Source organism: Cynara cardunculus (assembly GCF_001531365.2).
Source record: "Cynara cardunculus var. scolymus isolate 2C chromosome LG 17, CcrdV1, whole genome shotgun sequence".
In the NCBI taxonomy this organism is placed as follows: Eukaryota; Viridiplantae; Streptophyta; class Magnoliopsida; order Asterales; family Asteraceae; genus Cynara; species Cynara cardunculus.
Window position 1 is genome coordinate 1,568,195 of NC_037544.1, and position 15,368 is coordinate 1,583,562.

A 15,368-nucleotide genomic window follows, 5' to 3' on the forward strand; every position below is an offset into this window, starting at 1 on the left:
TCATTGTTTAATCTTATGAAATTTTTTCATAAAATTATTCCATATAATACTTTTTTGATGAAGTTGTTTCATATATGGTTATAAAATTGTTTCGTATAATATTTAATGAAATTTTAATGAAGTTGTTTCATGTATTTCTTTAAAATTAAAATAATGAAGATGATAATATCCATGATTAACAACCTCTACAATAAAAATGATTAATCAACATGTCATAATTACAAAAAAATGAATAAAATGAAAAATTTTGATTGGTTGAATGAGGTTTGTACGTTTTATACAAATAACGTGGTTTGCAAAGTAAACATTATCTCTCTCTCTCTCTCTCTCTCTATATATATATATATATATATATATATATATATGGGGATAAACTGTGAAAACCGTTGATTTTATTGTTTATCTTAGTGAAGTTTTTTCATGAAATTGTTTTAAATAATTAATTTCAAATAATTATGAACATTATCATATTCATTCTATTAATTCTAATAAACAAAATTTATCAAAATCGAGAAATACATGAAACAATTTAATTTTTACATAGAAATAAAAATATATGAAATATTTTCATCAAGAAATGAATTAATGAAAATAATTCATTATATTAAATAATTTCATGAAAAAAATTCACTAAAATAAACAATAAAATCGATGGTTTTCACGGTTTATACAATAGTTTGGTTTGTATTTATTCCCCCTATGTATATATATATACACACACACAATTGTTAATGTGTTTCTTCTAATCCTTTTCCTCTTAATGAACCTAGGGATTGTTTGGTTGGTTTTTCACTAAGTCTTGTATAGATAAAGTTGACTGTATAGATAAGAAATGTTTTTGTTTGGAAACGTATTTTCATAGATGGAATGAGCGTTTTTCTAATTGGGAGGCATGTTTGGATTAAACTTGACTTTCTGCATAAGGCTACCACTAAAAGCTTGTTGAATAAGACATTTTCTATATCATTAAGCTACTACTAAAGAAACAACGCTTGTAAGGAGTCCTATTAAAACCAAGAAATATAGGCAATTGGTTGGACCGTAGGTGCGATGATTTACTTCACGGGCGAGGTCGGAATAGCCGAGCCACTTCCCTTTCTTTATGATAATGAAAAAATTGGGTGCTATCATATAGCTTTGTATCGGCTAAGTGACACAGGTGGTGCATGGCTGTCATCAGCTCGTGCGATCATATATAACAGACCAAATATGTTGCGAGTCTTATTAAGTTGTTACCAAACAATCTCTCAATGGTCGATCTAGTGGGTAGATAAGATTTACCGACGATGTCGGTTTTTCATAAAGAAAGTCTATTTAAATATAATATTATTTAATGATAAATCATTGAATAATTTGGAAAAGAACAAATATAGTATTAGTCAAACTTGCCTTTTTTTTTCTTTTAAAAGTTTATGATTTCACTTGGGATTCAATTATTGAACCACATAAACAAACTTGTATTTGATTGTGTTTATCTGCAATTAGTTATACGAATTCAAAAATTAAGGTTTAATAAGTTGTACTTACGAATAATTTACTCGCACTATTGAATTTTAAGTAATATGTATCAATAAACAATATTTCATGTGTAAAAAATTTATTTTTAAGAGTTTTCTTCAAATGCTTATAATATAGATACATTTTTCTTGGTGGTCATTGGTACATTAGTTTTCCCCCACCTTTTTAGCACAATGCTCCATTTTATGGCTTCATTGGGCTCCTTGTTGCATTTTCATTTCAATTATTTGGGCTATAGATGGTTTAATTAATTGCTTAGTTTTATTTTAGCCCATTTAACCAATATTTCGTTTAATTAATTTTATATCCGTTAATATCTGGGCCATTTGCTTTCTGGTTTGGAGTCATCGTTAATGCATGATCTTCAAAAAACCGAGCTTCAACTATGAGTTTTCAAGTGGGTAACGAGACATCTCAAAACAAGATCCATTTTGTGGGCACTGTGGATTGAAAAACCAATTCGTCCAACGAGCTGAGTGATTCGCAGCTTTCATGACAACAACGTGTTTTACATTTTTCTGTTTAGAGTCCCCCTTTTTGCTAACTGGGCTTTTCAAGAATTAATGTTGTTCGCTTCGGGTTTTCTTCTTTTCTGTATGTTTCCATCTCTCTGTTGCATCACTATAGGTTTTAATGTATACCGTTGTACCTTTTGGTTTCGGTTCTGATTTTGTGTTGCTTGAAAACAAATACGTTTTAAGCATGTGATCGTTTCAGTTCTTGTCACAATGAAAATGATAACAAATCCCATTTACTATTATAAACAATTTTGTGGTATTTGACTACACATCGTCACTATGCAAATTACAGAAAAATGATTCAATCAATCATTAACTTCCGTTGCCATCTTCACGTCACATCCTTTTGTTCTGGATGTCTAAATTGAACAATAAACATGATTTATGTCATTTTCATTAGGTTTAATTCACATTTCATTAAAATATAACTAGGCATGGCAACGGGGCAGGAATGAGGAGGGTTTTGTAATCCCCGACCCCAACCCCAACCCCTGTTTTTAGTAACAGCCCACAACCCCTGGCCCCGACCCCAGTCTCATGCGAGTACGAGGATTAATATCTCTTTTCCAGTCAAATCCCATGAAGAATATCCGTTAGTTTGAGTCTATCAGGGATCTCCGTCCCCAACCCCGATTTAAGTAACAGCCCCCGGCCCCAGGACCCGTTTTAGCGGGGAATCCCCGTCCCCGTACTAATCGGGTGAGCCGGGTTCCTCACCGGATCGGGGCAAATCACCATCTTAAATATAACAAATCAAATCCTGATATGAAAACAGAGGTTGTTATTTCACCTCTGTATAAATAATATTCCTTTCTTAAATTTTTGACAAATATAGAAATATGTTTTCATTAAACTCTTAAAATATTAAAAATAAAGCAGACTTCATGACGAAATTAATGACATATAATTTTAAATTTTATCAGATAAGTATAAATATGGAACCGATATATGTTGCATGACTTTTTTAACACGGGATGCTGACACGTAAATTTTCATTTTCTATTTTACGTCTTGGTTTGTGATATAAACAAAATTATGATCATTTTTACCAAAATGAAAACGTCGTTTTTGGAAAGAAAAAAAAAAGTTTCGTATTTATTTGTTTAAATATTTAATATGCTAAAAACGAGTAGTTAATGCGTGTATTATATTTCTACCCTTTTGAAAAACTTCGAATCGACATTACAATTTGAGAGTTCATATGTTTCGAGAATGGATCTATACTGAACATATATTTATACTGATTATTGCAAAGATCTAGAATAAGAATATAAGATAACAAGTAAATATTTGAGAAAATTTATGCACATTCAGATAATTTTACATTAGAATTATTTATACATACAGAAATTAAACAATTTTCATAACTCCTGTTTTGAAGAACTGGTTTTCAAATCTTTTCATTTAAAAAATTTGTTGGAGTAAAAATCTCTAAAATCTTTATTTCCAATATTCTATTGGAGATGTTTTTAGGGGGTGTTTGGGATTGCTTATTTAAAACAACTTATGTTTTTTTTTTTTTGGTAAAAGTGTTTATTAACTTATGTGGTATCAAATCGGAGTTCTGTAAAAAGTGTTTGAATTAGCTTATAGTGGTACCAAAAAGCAACAAACTGATAAGTTGTTTTTTAGTGTTTGACATATTTTGCTTATATATGTAAAATGACAAAAAAAGACAGTCTTCCGTATTATTGCCTTACGAGAGTGTTTGGGATTGCTTATTAACTTTATTTGATTTTTTAACACGAAAAAACTTATTTTTCATCATTTATAATAATATATTTGACAAAATTTTATATCAATAAAATTAATAATTTATATCAATAAGATTAATAATTAATAAACATTAATAAATAAGGTTAAAATGGTAAATTGGTAATAAACAGTTTTTCATAGTCAGGAATGATTAACTTATCAAAAACTGTTTATAAGTAGTTTTATTTTTCCTCATCAAAACACTAGCATTTAACTTAACACCAGTGTCAGACTGAAATAAGTTAAAAATCACATAAAATAAGCAATCTTAAACACCCCTTTAGGAAAGATAAATTATTTATTTTTATTATTTTCTACCTATGAAACATATTAAAATTAAATATTTAAGAGAAATGATTAATATTTTATAAATTATATTCAATGTTTAAATATTATAATTAATATACATAATTTCAAAAATACATAAGAAAGGGATTATGTTGGATATGAAAGTAAATTTTTTTTTAAATTTAATTTTTAAGTATCACACTATATTATAAATCATTTGACAAAAATTCTTAAAAACCATTTTTATGTATAAAGTATCGTTTATTGATGCATATTACTTAAAATTCAAGATTAAAAATAAATTGTATGTAAGTACAACTTATTAAAACTTCATTATTGAATTCGTGTAATTAATTATAGATAAACATAATCAAATACGAGATAAATATCTAATTTTAAAATATAAACAATCTAAAATATGATTAGAACAATCATTAGTTATAACAAAATACTTAATTATTATCTTTACAAAATATTATATTATTGAACGATAAATAAATTACTTCGCTATTAAATATAAATTAAATTATAAGTAAAATATTGAATTAAAAAAATTACATAAAAACGAGGACTTTAAATAGTAAATTTGATAATAATATCGATATATATATTTTCTTAAATTTTTATGATATAATTAAATTTATAAATTATTCAAAAATAAAAATATTATCGTTTTCTCAAAATTACTAAAAAAAGATATTATATAGACAAAGTCAAAGAATAAAACAAAATATTAAAATTGATATAAATCTCATTAAATTACGCAAGCACCTTCTAGTATATCTAAACTATGTTATAAGACATTTGACAAAAACTCTTAAAAACTATATTTTATACATGAAATACTGTTTATTGATGCATATTACTTAAAATTCAAGATTATAAGTAAATAACCCAATCTTGAATTCGGTAACTAATTGCAGATAAACATAATTAAATACTGGATAAACATTTCATTTTAAATATAAAAAATTTAAAATATAATTAAGATAATCAATGTATTATAACAGAATACTTAATTATTATGTTTATGAAAAATTTCATTATTAAACATAAATTAAATTATAATAAAAAATTGAATTAAATAAATTACACAACAAAACAAGAACTTTTAAGTAGTTAATTTGATAATAATGTCGATATATTTTTATAAAAAATTTAAGATATCTTCAAATTTATATTTTATTTAAAAATAAAAGCATTATCTTTTTTCTCAAAACCACATAAAACTATACTATAACATTGACAGAAAACAAAATAAAATAAAATATTAAAATCGAGATGCATTTTACTGTATTATTTTTTTTAATTTTAAAAAAATTATTTATAAGATTATTTACCAATATTGCCTTTCAAAAAAAAAAAAAGATTATTTACCAATATTTATTTAAACAGAAATTTGATAAATCAATTCCGAGTTTCCGGGGCCAACTCAGAGGAGGGACCCACCTGGAAAAAAAAGAAACACGTTTGTGTAGGGAATTGTTTTAGCGAGACGGAGACGTCTCTCGCAATAAAAAATGATGGTGGTTGGTGACACCAACATCCCATCATTCCCTCATGGACCCCACATCTTCAACTAACCCTCATCTCCCCTACGACGTCGCTTTCCTATTTTTTCTTAATTAATTGCTGTTTTCCTACTAAAATTTATTTCTACAATAAAATATATATATATATTTAGGAATGTGTAACACTTTTTAATTAATAAAATTATGATTTTGTCCTTAATTATAGAGATAAATAGTCGTTTACTAAATGGTTACCAAGTCCATTATTTACCTTATTGGATAACATGACAAGCATCGGGAATCTTACCTGATAAAAATGATGATAAAGATGGAGAGTCTTACCTGTTAAGTATTTATCGGGTACATGGTTGCATACAACACCGTTTTAATGAATTAAAATCTTACCCGATAAAGTAAGTTAGAGCCTTGACTCTTACTGATAAGCATCTATTGGGTAAGTGTTTGGATAAACAATCCTTGAATTTTCTCCCTCTCGTGATTGTGGGTTTCTGGATTAATTTATACGTGGATCAATTAAGTTTATCAGGTTTTTAAGTCAACAGTAAGGCAAATCCTTAAGAGGTCCTGAAGGAACTTGAATTTGTGTCTTTGTTCTATCATAATAGTTAAAACAAAAAAGAATGGGATGAGATCAAATTACAAAACTACCCTCGTCTGATATATGTATGTGGATGTGTGTAGGGCAAATGAAATGAAAAATACAAATATATGTTACAAACCTACGAATCAGTTTTCACGTTTTAAATAGCACATATGAAACATGCTATTGTTTCCGTGTTAAAAAAACAAAAATATGTTACCAAAATATCTTTGTCTTAGCGGTATCGTAGTCTTCTGGGCCTCCTAGGAGGTTAGGGGTTTAAACCAACCAAAGGTGAGGAGGGTGTGTGAGTTTAATTGTTGCATTTTACCGTATATAAATACTTGTACTTTAAAAAAACAAAAACATGTTTCATATATGGAACACACAGACATACAAATACATGAATAAAACACATGAGACCATATGAATAATAAATATTTTAAAATCAAACTTATTGAATGAACAATAAGATATAAACGTTACTAAATTTTCTGGTGGTTTATGTATAAATTCACATATAAATAAGTGTTAAAATAGAAAATTATCAAATTTGGTATGATTTACAAGTCAATGAATAGTAATATAGAAACATTATCAAATTTGTTTATAAGGTGTTTTTCTAGTGTTACATGTAGTTTATATATTTATTCACATGTGAATGAATAATGAAATATAACATCAACAAATTTTCTTGTGGTTTTATGTGTTCATTCACACGTGAATACTAACTACTATAAAGCTATTTTGATATCATCTCGCCAATAAACTTGGTGCAAATTCGTATGTGAATATACACTAATATCTCATGCAATAAAATTGTCTGATAATATGAATTAGGGGTGTAAGTGATACGAGACAACTCACGAGTTATTCAAGATCGACTCTGTCAACACTTGACTCGAATAGGTAAGGCTCAAACTCGAACTCGACTCGTCATATTAACGAGTCGAGTCAAGCTACCAAATACTCCACTCGAAAAGCTCATGAGATAATCAATTTTTTTATATAAAATTAGTTTTAAAAATATAATCAATTTTATAATATAATATGCATTATATAATGTAATAAAAGTGTCTTATATTTTTGGATATTTGAACAATATCGTGCATTTTTAATTACAATAACTATATTAATATTTTTTTTATTAAAATCATATTACAAAAGACAAAAAAAAAACTAAAGAAATGTTGGTGAAGTTGCCCCGCATTGGAAGAAACATTGTAAAAGAAGATGGAAAATTGCTATAAAAAGAGAGGGAGATGAATGAAGTTCGTAACTTTGTTTTTTTTATGATGAAGTTTGAGATGCATCCTTTTGGTTTTTTAAAATTTAAAAGAAGACATTTAAGTTTATAATTTATAAGAGAAGATTCTAAAATTTCATAAAATTTCGACGAATGAGTTTGATTTGAGTTCGAGTTCGAGCTTGGTTCGAGCTTCAAACGAGTTCGAAGTCGAGTTTGAGTTTAAAAAATTGTAATTAAGTTCGAGTCGAGTTTATTTTTTAACTACTCACGAGTTTTCGAGTCGACTTCGAGTTTGAAAAAATGACTATTGAGTTCGAGTCGAGTATATTGATACTCAAGCTCGACTCACATTATTTACACCCCAATATAAATAAACAAATACAAGAACAATTACATTAACCCAAAATGCATATGAAGTTGTAGAGTTTTTTACACATGTGATACTAAATCAGAGACGCAGACGATTTCCGATGCGATCTTGGTTGAGGGCCAAGTCGCTATTACACCACTAAGCCATATCATAAGTATTATCACATGTGATAAGGGTGTTGTTGATATGATACTATAATCCATTAAGACCATCACATGTGATGCGAAATCATAGACACGGACAACCTTTGACGCAACCTAAGTCGTAGAACACGTTGTCCACATATTACAGGGTCCCCTCACGCGTATTATCACATGTGATAAAGGTGTTCTTGTGTTCTCGTAAAATGGAGGTGTTCTTGTTTGAACCTCTAGGTTTGGTTCACGTGAGACCAATGGTTTTTCATGAGACCCGTAAGACCAATTTATGTTCATTGATCAACTTTATAAGCTAATGATCTAATAGTCTAAAGTTGCATGATGACAATTTTGTGATTATTGGGAAGTCTCGTGGCAATTTTTGTGATTATGAATGTTCAAATTGTAGATCTAATCCTAGGGTTGAGAATTGGTCTTACAGGTCTTACTAAAAACCTTTGTTCTCACATGATCCCAAGTCTATATGTATATAATATGGTTGAGTTTCGGTCAGGAGGAGAGTTAATGTGAGAAATGTAAGAAAAGATCTCCACCATTGGATGCACATTATGATGAAATGCACGAAGATGAAATGACGAGATGCACCAGATCAATCCCCCGTATCAAGCACGATTCATGAGTGAGTTTGAGATTAAAGGTGATCAAGAGTCCAGATCCCTTCTTACGACTTATCACCTTAACTCTCATTCTCACACGATCTTTCGCATATATATATATATATATATATATATATATGCGTGTGTGTGTGTGTGTATGTATGTATGTATGTATAGGGGCCTAATCAAATGAGAATTAATTAGTTTGTGGTAACCGTGATGTCCAATATCAATCACAAATCGATAGATAAATTAGAAAATTTATAATTTTGGTAATTTTGAATTAAAATTTTAATGCAAGGACATTTTAGGTATTTTAAAATTCTCATCTCTCCTCTCCCCGTCCCCGTCCACCGTCCTCCGGCCATCGTTCTCCGATGACACCACAGTGGTATCACAATGCATCTTATATGTGTTTGGGTATCACATTGRYGTCGTTTGTGTGGTCGATCGGAGATGTAACACAGTGGTATCACAATGCATCTTACATGTGCTTGGGTATCACATTGTGTCTTTTGTTTAACATAGTCAATATTTTAGATATCACAGTGGTATTACTGTAGGACGGGTACATAGAGAGGAGAGGAGAGAGAGGAGGTAGAATACCTAAAATGTCCTTACATTAAAATTTTAATTCAAAATTACCAAAATTATAAATTTCTTAATTTATCTATTGATTTGTGGTTGAGATTGAATCTCACGGTTACCACAAACTAGTTAATTATTCCTTGAATGGACCCCTATATATATATATATATATATATATATATCAGGTTCATACAATAACAATAACAATAACTAAATAAAAAAAAACACAAAAACAGCCTAATCAAATGTAATTTTTACACCGACATTACATGTAAAATCACATGTGATTTGAGATCAGAGGTTAGGTCGCCCACTCAACCATACGTTAACTGGGTTTCTTAATCGCATGTAAAATCATATGTGATTTATATGTGGTTTGACTGTTTTTTTGTTTCTTATTTTGACTTTATTCTCGTTTAATCACACAAACATACAGACATAAATATATAATATAATATAATATAATATAAATTATGTATGAAGTTTAATAAATGTTATATAGAATTTTTATAAATGTATATAATTATAATATAATAAATTAATATTTATAAAATGAAATAACCAAATAGTAAATTGATTTAGTAGTCAGGATTCCTTTTCAGTATAAATAGGGGACGTAGGAGCCAGAAGTCAAATTACTCAAATTAGTGCTCGTTGTTGCTCTCTCAACTCAATTCTCGACGAATCGGAACCGATAACTGATTCATTCATCATCGATCAGAAACTAGAAACAACGTCTGTGGATTCATCAATGGCTACAAAAGTGTATATTGTGTATGTATTCTTTAACTCTTCTCTCATTTGATGCCAGCTGCGTTGCCGATGGCTATTTGCTTATTTGATTTCATTTTACTCGTTTTTGATGATTTTTAATTCAATTAGATTTTATTCTCCATCAAGTAATCTGTGTTTATGTTATTGATCGGTTGATTTGAGTTTCGCGGAGTGTTTTTTTTTGGTATCGATGAACGATTTGAATTTGAAATATTCATAACATATGCTTCAGCTTGACGATTGTGTGTGATTGGTGTATAATTAATGAGCTTAGGTAGGATGAGGAAAGGAGTATCTCCAATCTGCATTGGTTTTTTTATTTATTTCTAGATCTACTTTGTGTATGTTTGGCTAGAAGCATTCGTTTGTCCTCTGCCGCGATTTTTGGAGGTGCTGAAAATTTTCTCAGAATTTTTACATGTAATATTGTTCTGATTGTGATATTTGATTGTTGATTAACGTCACTAAACAAGGGAAATAATGTATATATAGATTAATCCACACAGACAGCTTTTGTCCATGAAGGACTCAAGGTGTGGTATTTTAGGCATGTCAAGCTACTGGTCTGAGACCACATGATCTGTTCTTTTCACATTTTGTGATATAGAATTTAGAAACACAAAAAATATATCAAGTGTTTGGGCCAAAAGGCAGCATGGTTCTGATTTTTGAGAGCTCAAGGATTGGGGACAGAAGCACCTTCTTTTATATGAATGGAAGTCCTTTCCTCTAATCACCCCTGAAATGGTTACATTAGTTCGTTGACCTCTAAGGAGGATCCCCCAAAGCCCAAGCCTTATTACCAGTTGAGCTAACCGCACAAGGTTTTGCTTTTGATGAAACGAGTTTCTAGTAACTTGCTTAATCGGATGCAAATGAGAGAAAATAGGACGATAGTGATAGACACAGGAACTGATCTTATTCATGATTGGCCAAGTCCGAAAGCACCAGAATTAGAAAAGGACTTCCTGGCTTGACTTTCTTGCTTGCTGGGAGAGAGGAAGCTTCCGGACCACCTAATTACTGCTTTGCAGAGATATGTAGACCACCGCATACATGTTTCCTAAATTATAACATCAAGAACATAGCACCTTATCTTTCCCATAAATGAAACAACATTTAAGGGAAGTTAATTCGAGTATCTGTCACATACTCTGGAGATAACCATTAGAGAAATGATTAGTAGAACTTCTCTTGATCTCTTCCCTGGTATCTAATCCACATGTGTTTGCTTCTCCATAATAATCAGGCACTAGGAGCACCGTACTGCATTTCTTTCTTTTGTTTATGTGAAGAGTATATCTTCTGTTACTCTTGAACAATATTTATTTCCCAAGACCAATGACCATATCTGAAATTTTGTGATCAAAGATTGAATGCAAGATGTTTTACCACATAACACTTGGTCACTAAGGGGTTGTTTTGTTGGTTTTCCATTAAGTTTTGTATGGATAAAGCTGTCTAGGTGGATTAATCTGTCATTATAGATTGGAAAGGTTTTTGTTTGGGAGGGTTTATACTTTATTCATAGATGAAAGAGTGTTTTTTGATTGGGAGTGACAGGTTTGGAAAAACCTTGGCTTTCTGCATAAAGCTCCCTCAAGAAACTTACTGAATAAGCCACTTTCTATATCATTAAGCCACTACCAAATAGTCATGTATAGCTGACGAAATAAGCTGCGAGTCTCATTAAGCACATTAAGCTGCTAACAAACGAGTAATATTTGTGTTTGGCATGAGTGCTTTGGTGGCTTCATGTCATTCTATGCATTATTCGGGCAGATCAAGAGTCAAATACTGGTCAAATGAATGCTGGAGTATAGCATTTGGCTGAGTATAATACAGCTAAGAACATAAAAGCAAAGTGAACAATGAAAGAAGTGCCAAAGGTGATAAGATGCTAGATTTAAGGTTGAATCAGAAACCTTAAATCAGTTGGACTTATTCCAGGGCAAGTTGCAAGTGATGAGTAAGGTAATCTTCAAGCAAATTTACAAATTTTCTCCAAAATCCAGCACATGAGAAAAGTTTCAAGCAAATTTACTGATCTACCGATTTCCCCCAAATTAACTGTAAGATAAACTATGATAGGAAGATTATTTTACAGTGTGGTGGAACTGTGGAAGTAATAGTATAGAACATACACATCATCCTTGACCTTTTTGTTAACAACTTAATGAGCTTAATTGGACTCACTGTCACTGCTTATTCGGTCAACTTTATCCATACAAGACTTAATGAAAAACCAACCAAACAGCCCCTTAGTAGATAAAAACTTGTATATCTTGAATCAGAATCTTTATTTAAAATTCCTCTAGAATGGAACTCACCTTTTGTTATTTAAGATGTAAGCTTATTGATCATGGTATACTATTATACAACATCTGTTTTGGGAACAATTTTCTGCTTGCTGGCAATTAACGTTTTTCCTTCTTGTGGCAGGTACTATTCCATGTACGGACATGTAGCGAAGCTAGCTGAAGAGATAAAGAAAGGAGCTGCATCTGTCGAAGGAGTTGAAGCCAAATTATGGCAGGTAGATGTTTCCTCTCTAGTTCTTTTTTATATGTTAAAACGATTGATTAACATCTGTAGTTCTTCATTTAAATGTTCGTAGTGCAAAGATCATAGATTAAAAAAGATCACACAAGCATTCTTATTATGTCACATGATTTTAGAAATAACGGATGAAATAAAGCTTAGGGGCCGTTTACCAAATGCTTACTTCAAAGGTCATCATCCTCACTTATCTTACCGAGTGACATTCTTGGCCATCAAAATGGATTGTTTATAATAGTCTTTTACCTAGAAAGTGCTAACTGAGTAAGAGTCTTCATTCTCACTTACTGCGTAAGATTCTCGGTCCTTGCTATCCTCTTACCGGGTAAGATCCTTGCTATGCCCAACCGGTAAGGTAAATGACACCTGGTAAGCGCTTATCAGGTAAACTTTAATCAACGCTTAGCCTCTTACTTGCTTTGATCCCTATTACTTAAACTTTAATCAACCAACTTATTAATCTATTTAATACTCCCTCCGTCCTAAAATGATATGTCCACAATGAAAAAGACATCTAATTTTAGAAATATATAATTATTACACTTTTTGGGGATGTTTGATTGGTTTTCCATTAACTCCTTTATTGATAAAGTTGTCTGTGTGGTTCAATTTGTTTGTATAGATTGGGAAGGTTTTTGTTTGGGAATGTTTATTTCATAAATGGAAGTAGCGTGTTTTTTTAATTGGAAGGGACAAGTTTTGGAAAAAAAACTTGGCTTTCTGCATAAAGCCCCCCTTAGAAGCTTACTGAATAAGCCGCTTTCTATATCATTAAGCCACTACAAAACAGTCATGTATAGCTGACAAGATAAGCTGTGAGTCCTATTAAGCTCATTAAGCTGCTGACGAACAAGATCACAATTTTCCCCTTAATAATGGAGAGAGTAATGATTTTTTCCATCTCATAATAAGGGTAGACATGGAATTCTAGATTCGATTCCTATCTTCCTGGCTTCGGATGTGAGAGCAACTAATATGCAAATGAAACATAAAATCCTCATATTCTAAACTCAAATTCCACTTGTCCTGTTTGGATCATAGGTGCCCGAGACTCTTAACGATGAGGTGCTTGCTAAGATGAGTGCACCTCCTAAAAGCGATGTGCCCATAATCACACCAAACGAACTTCCTGAAGCCGATGGATTTATTTTCGGATTCCCCACGAGATATGGTATGATGGCTGCTCAGTTTAAATCATTTTTTGACGCCACCGGTGGTCTTTGGAGAACACAACAGCTTGCTAGCAAGCCTGCTGGTATCTTTTATAGCACTGGATCTCAAGGTGGTGGCCAAGAAACTACTGCGTAAGTACCCATATATCCTAATAATTATATACTTATGTTCTGTAACTACTGTGAGAATATGTGGAACCCCCAGATCACTCTCCAAAAGAGCCATTGAGGAGAAAGGGGAGATTCCAACATATATCCAGGAGAACGGTTTTAAGTCTAGCCGATGTGGGAGTGGGACTCCAACAACTACCTTCTTGTCAGATCCCACATCGGTTGCCTTATAAGGGACTGGATACCTCCTCTATCAGACCCGTTTTAAATCCGTGAGTCCAGTGTGGATAAATCGCACAATATCTAATACGGTTGGCTGGGGATGCTACACTTCTTTATTGATAACCGCTTCTGCAGCCGGTACATTTATGTAACAACCCGTTCCACATGTACAAAAACTAGATCTGTGAGCTCCTTATAAACTCAAAATTTTGGGGTAACATTACCTTCCACCATGGTTTTTATTTTTTAAGTTGATTTGTATGAATTTGTGAGATCCCACGTTGATTGGGGAGGGGAACAAAAGTTGCCTTTATATGAGACTGAATACCTCATCCATTATACATGTTCTAAAACGGACAATATCTGGTACAGTGGGTCGGAACGCGGATATTGTTTAATTATATGTTGATGACACAGATTGACTGCAATTACTCAACTTGTCCACCATGGGATGATATTTGTGCCAATTGGATATACATTTGGAAGTGGAATGTTTGAAATGGAGAAAGTGAAAGGTGGAAGTCCTTACGGTGCCGGGACGTATGCCGGGGACGGGTCGAGACAACCATCGGAGCTCGAGTTGCAGCAAGCTTTCCATCAGGGTAAGCACATTGCTACCATCACTAAGAAACTCAAGGGAACTGTCTGATTCAATAAGCATGTTATGCTATATAACTACTACACTACAATGTGAGTGATTGCTAAACTGCTATTATTGTTTTCTATTTCTAATTGCTTTGCTTGCTACAATAGACCTATATAAATTGTGTCTGAAACTATTATGATTGAAGCTTAATGGAATATGTTTGGAATATTGTATTGGGGTCCTTTGGATAAGTCTATTATATATATTAGGTTGCATTTGGTACACTGGACAAGACATAACAGGATATAGATCACTTTTTACGTGTGACAGGACTTTTATATGGAATAAAGTGGAATATGCGTGTTCCACCCCCACCCTATGGAACAAACCTATATTTTATCAATTTAATCTTAAAATAAAACTTAATTCTCTTCTAAAATATTAAATATTCATCCTCTTTTTTTATATTTTATTCATTCTTTAAATTTTATAATTGTATTTTATATTCTTTAAACTTTCACTTTCTTGTCCTTGAAATATTATTTTTATATTTTGGTTAATTTAAATAATTTGTTAAATATTTATCATAAAAAGTATTACAGAAGATGTATAAAATAAAAACTAGAAACTATATTTTGGTGTTATTTTAATTATTTTATTGAAAACTATCTAATGATATATTTTGTTATAAAAATAATTGTTTTATTATAATTTGATAAATTATATGAATTAATCAAAATATATAAACAACTCATTAGAAGTAAATTGGTCTTTTTATCTGTTTTGTTTTTT

The 15,368-nt window shown here is 31.1% G+C and overlaps 1 protein-coding gene across 1 annotated transcript; it reads left to right on the top strand.

Annotated features, from left to right (window-relative positions):
- The first annotated feature begins 1,050 nt into the window (after positions 1-1,050).
- LOC112500421 (NAD(P)H dehydrogenase (quinone) FQR1-like) lies at positions 1,051-14,804 on the top strand. Its single transcript, XM_025103917.1, has 5 exons — positions 1,051-1,183; positions 9,764-9,926; positions 12,369-12,462; positions 13,527-13,789; positions 14,408-14,804. Exons 1-5 carry the CDS (start codon positions 1,051-1,053, stop codon positions 14,637-14,639), a joined length of 885 nt encoding a protein of 294 aa, XP_024959685.1. The 3' UTR covers positions 14,640-14,804.
- The last annotated feature ends 564 nt before the right edge of the window (positions 14,805-15,368 follow it).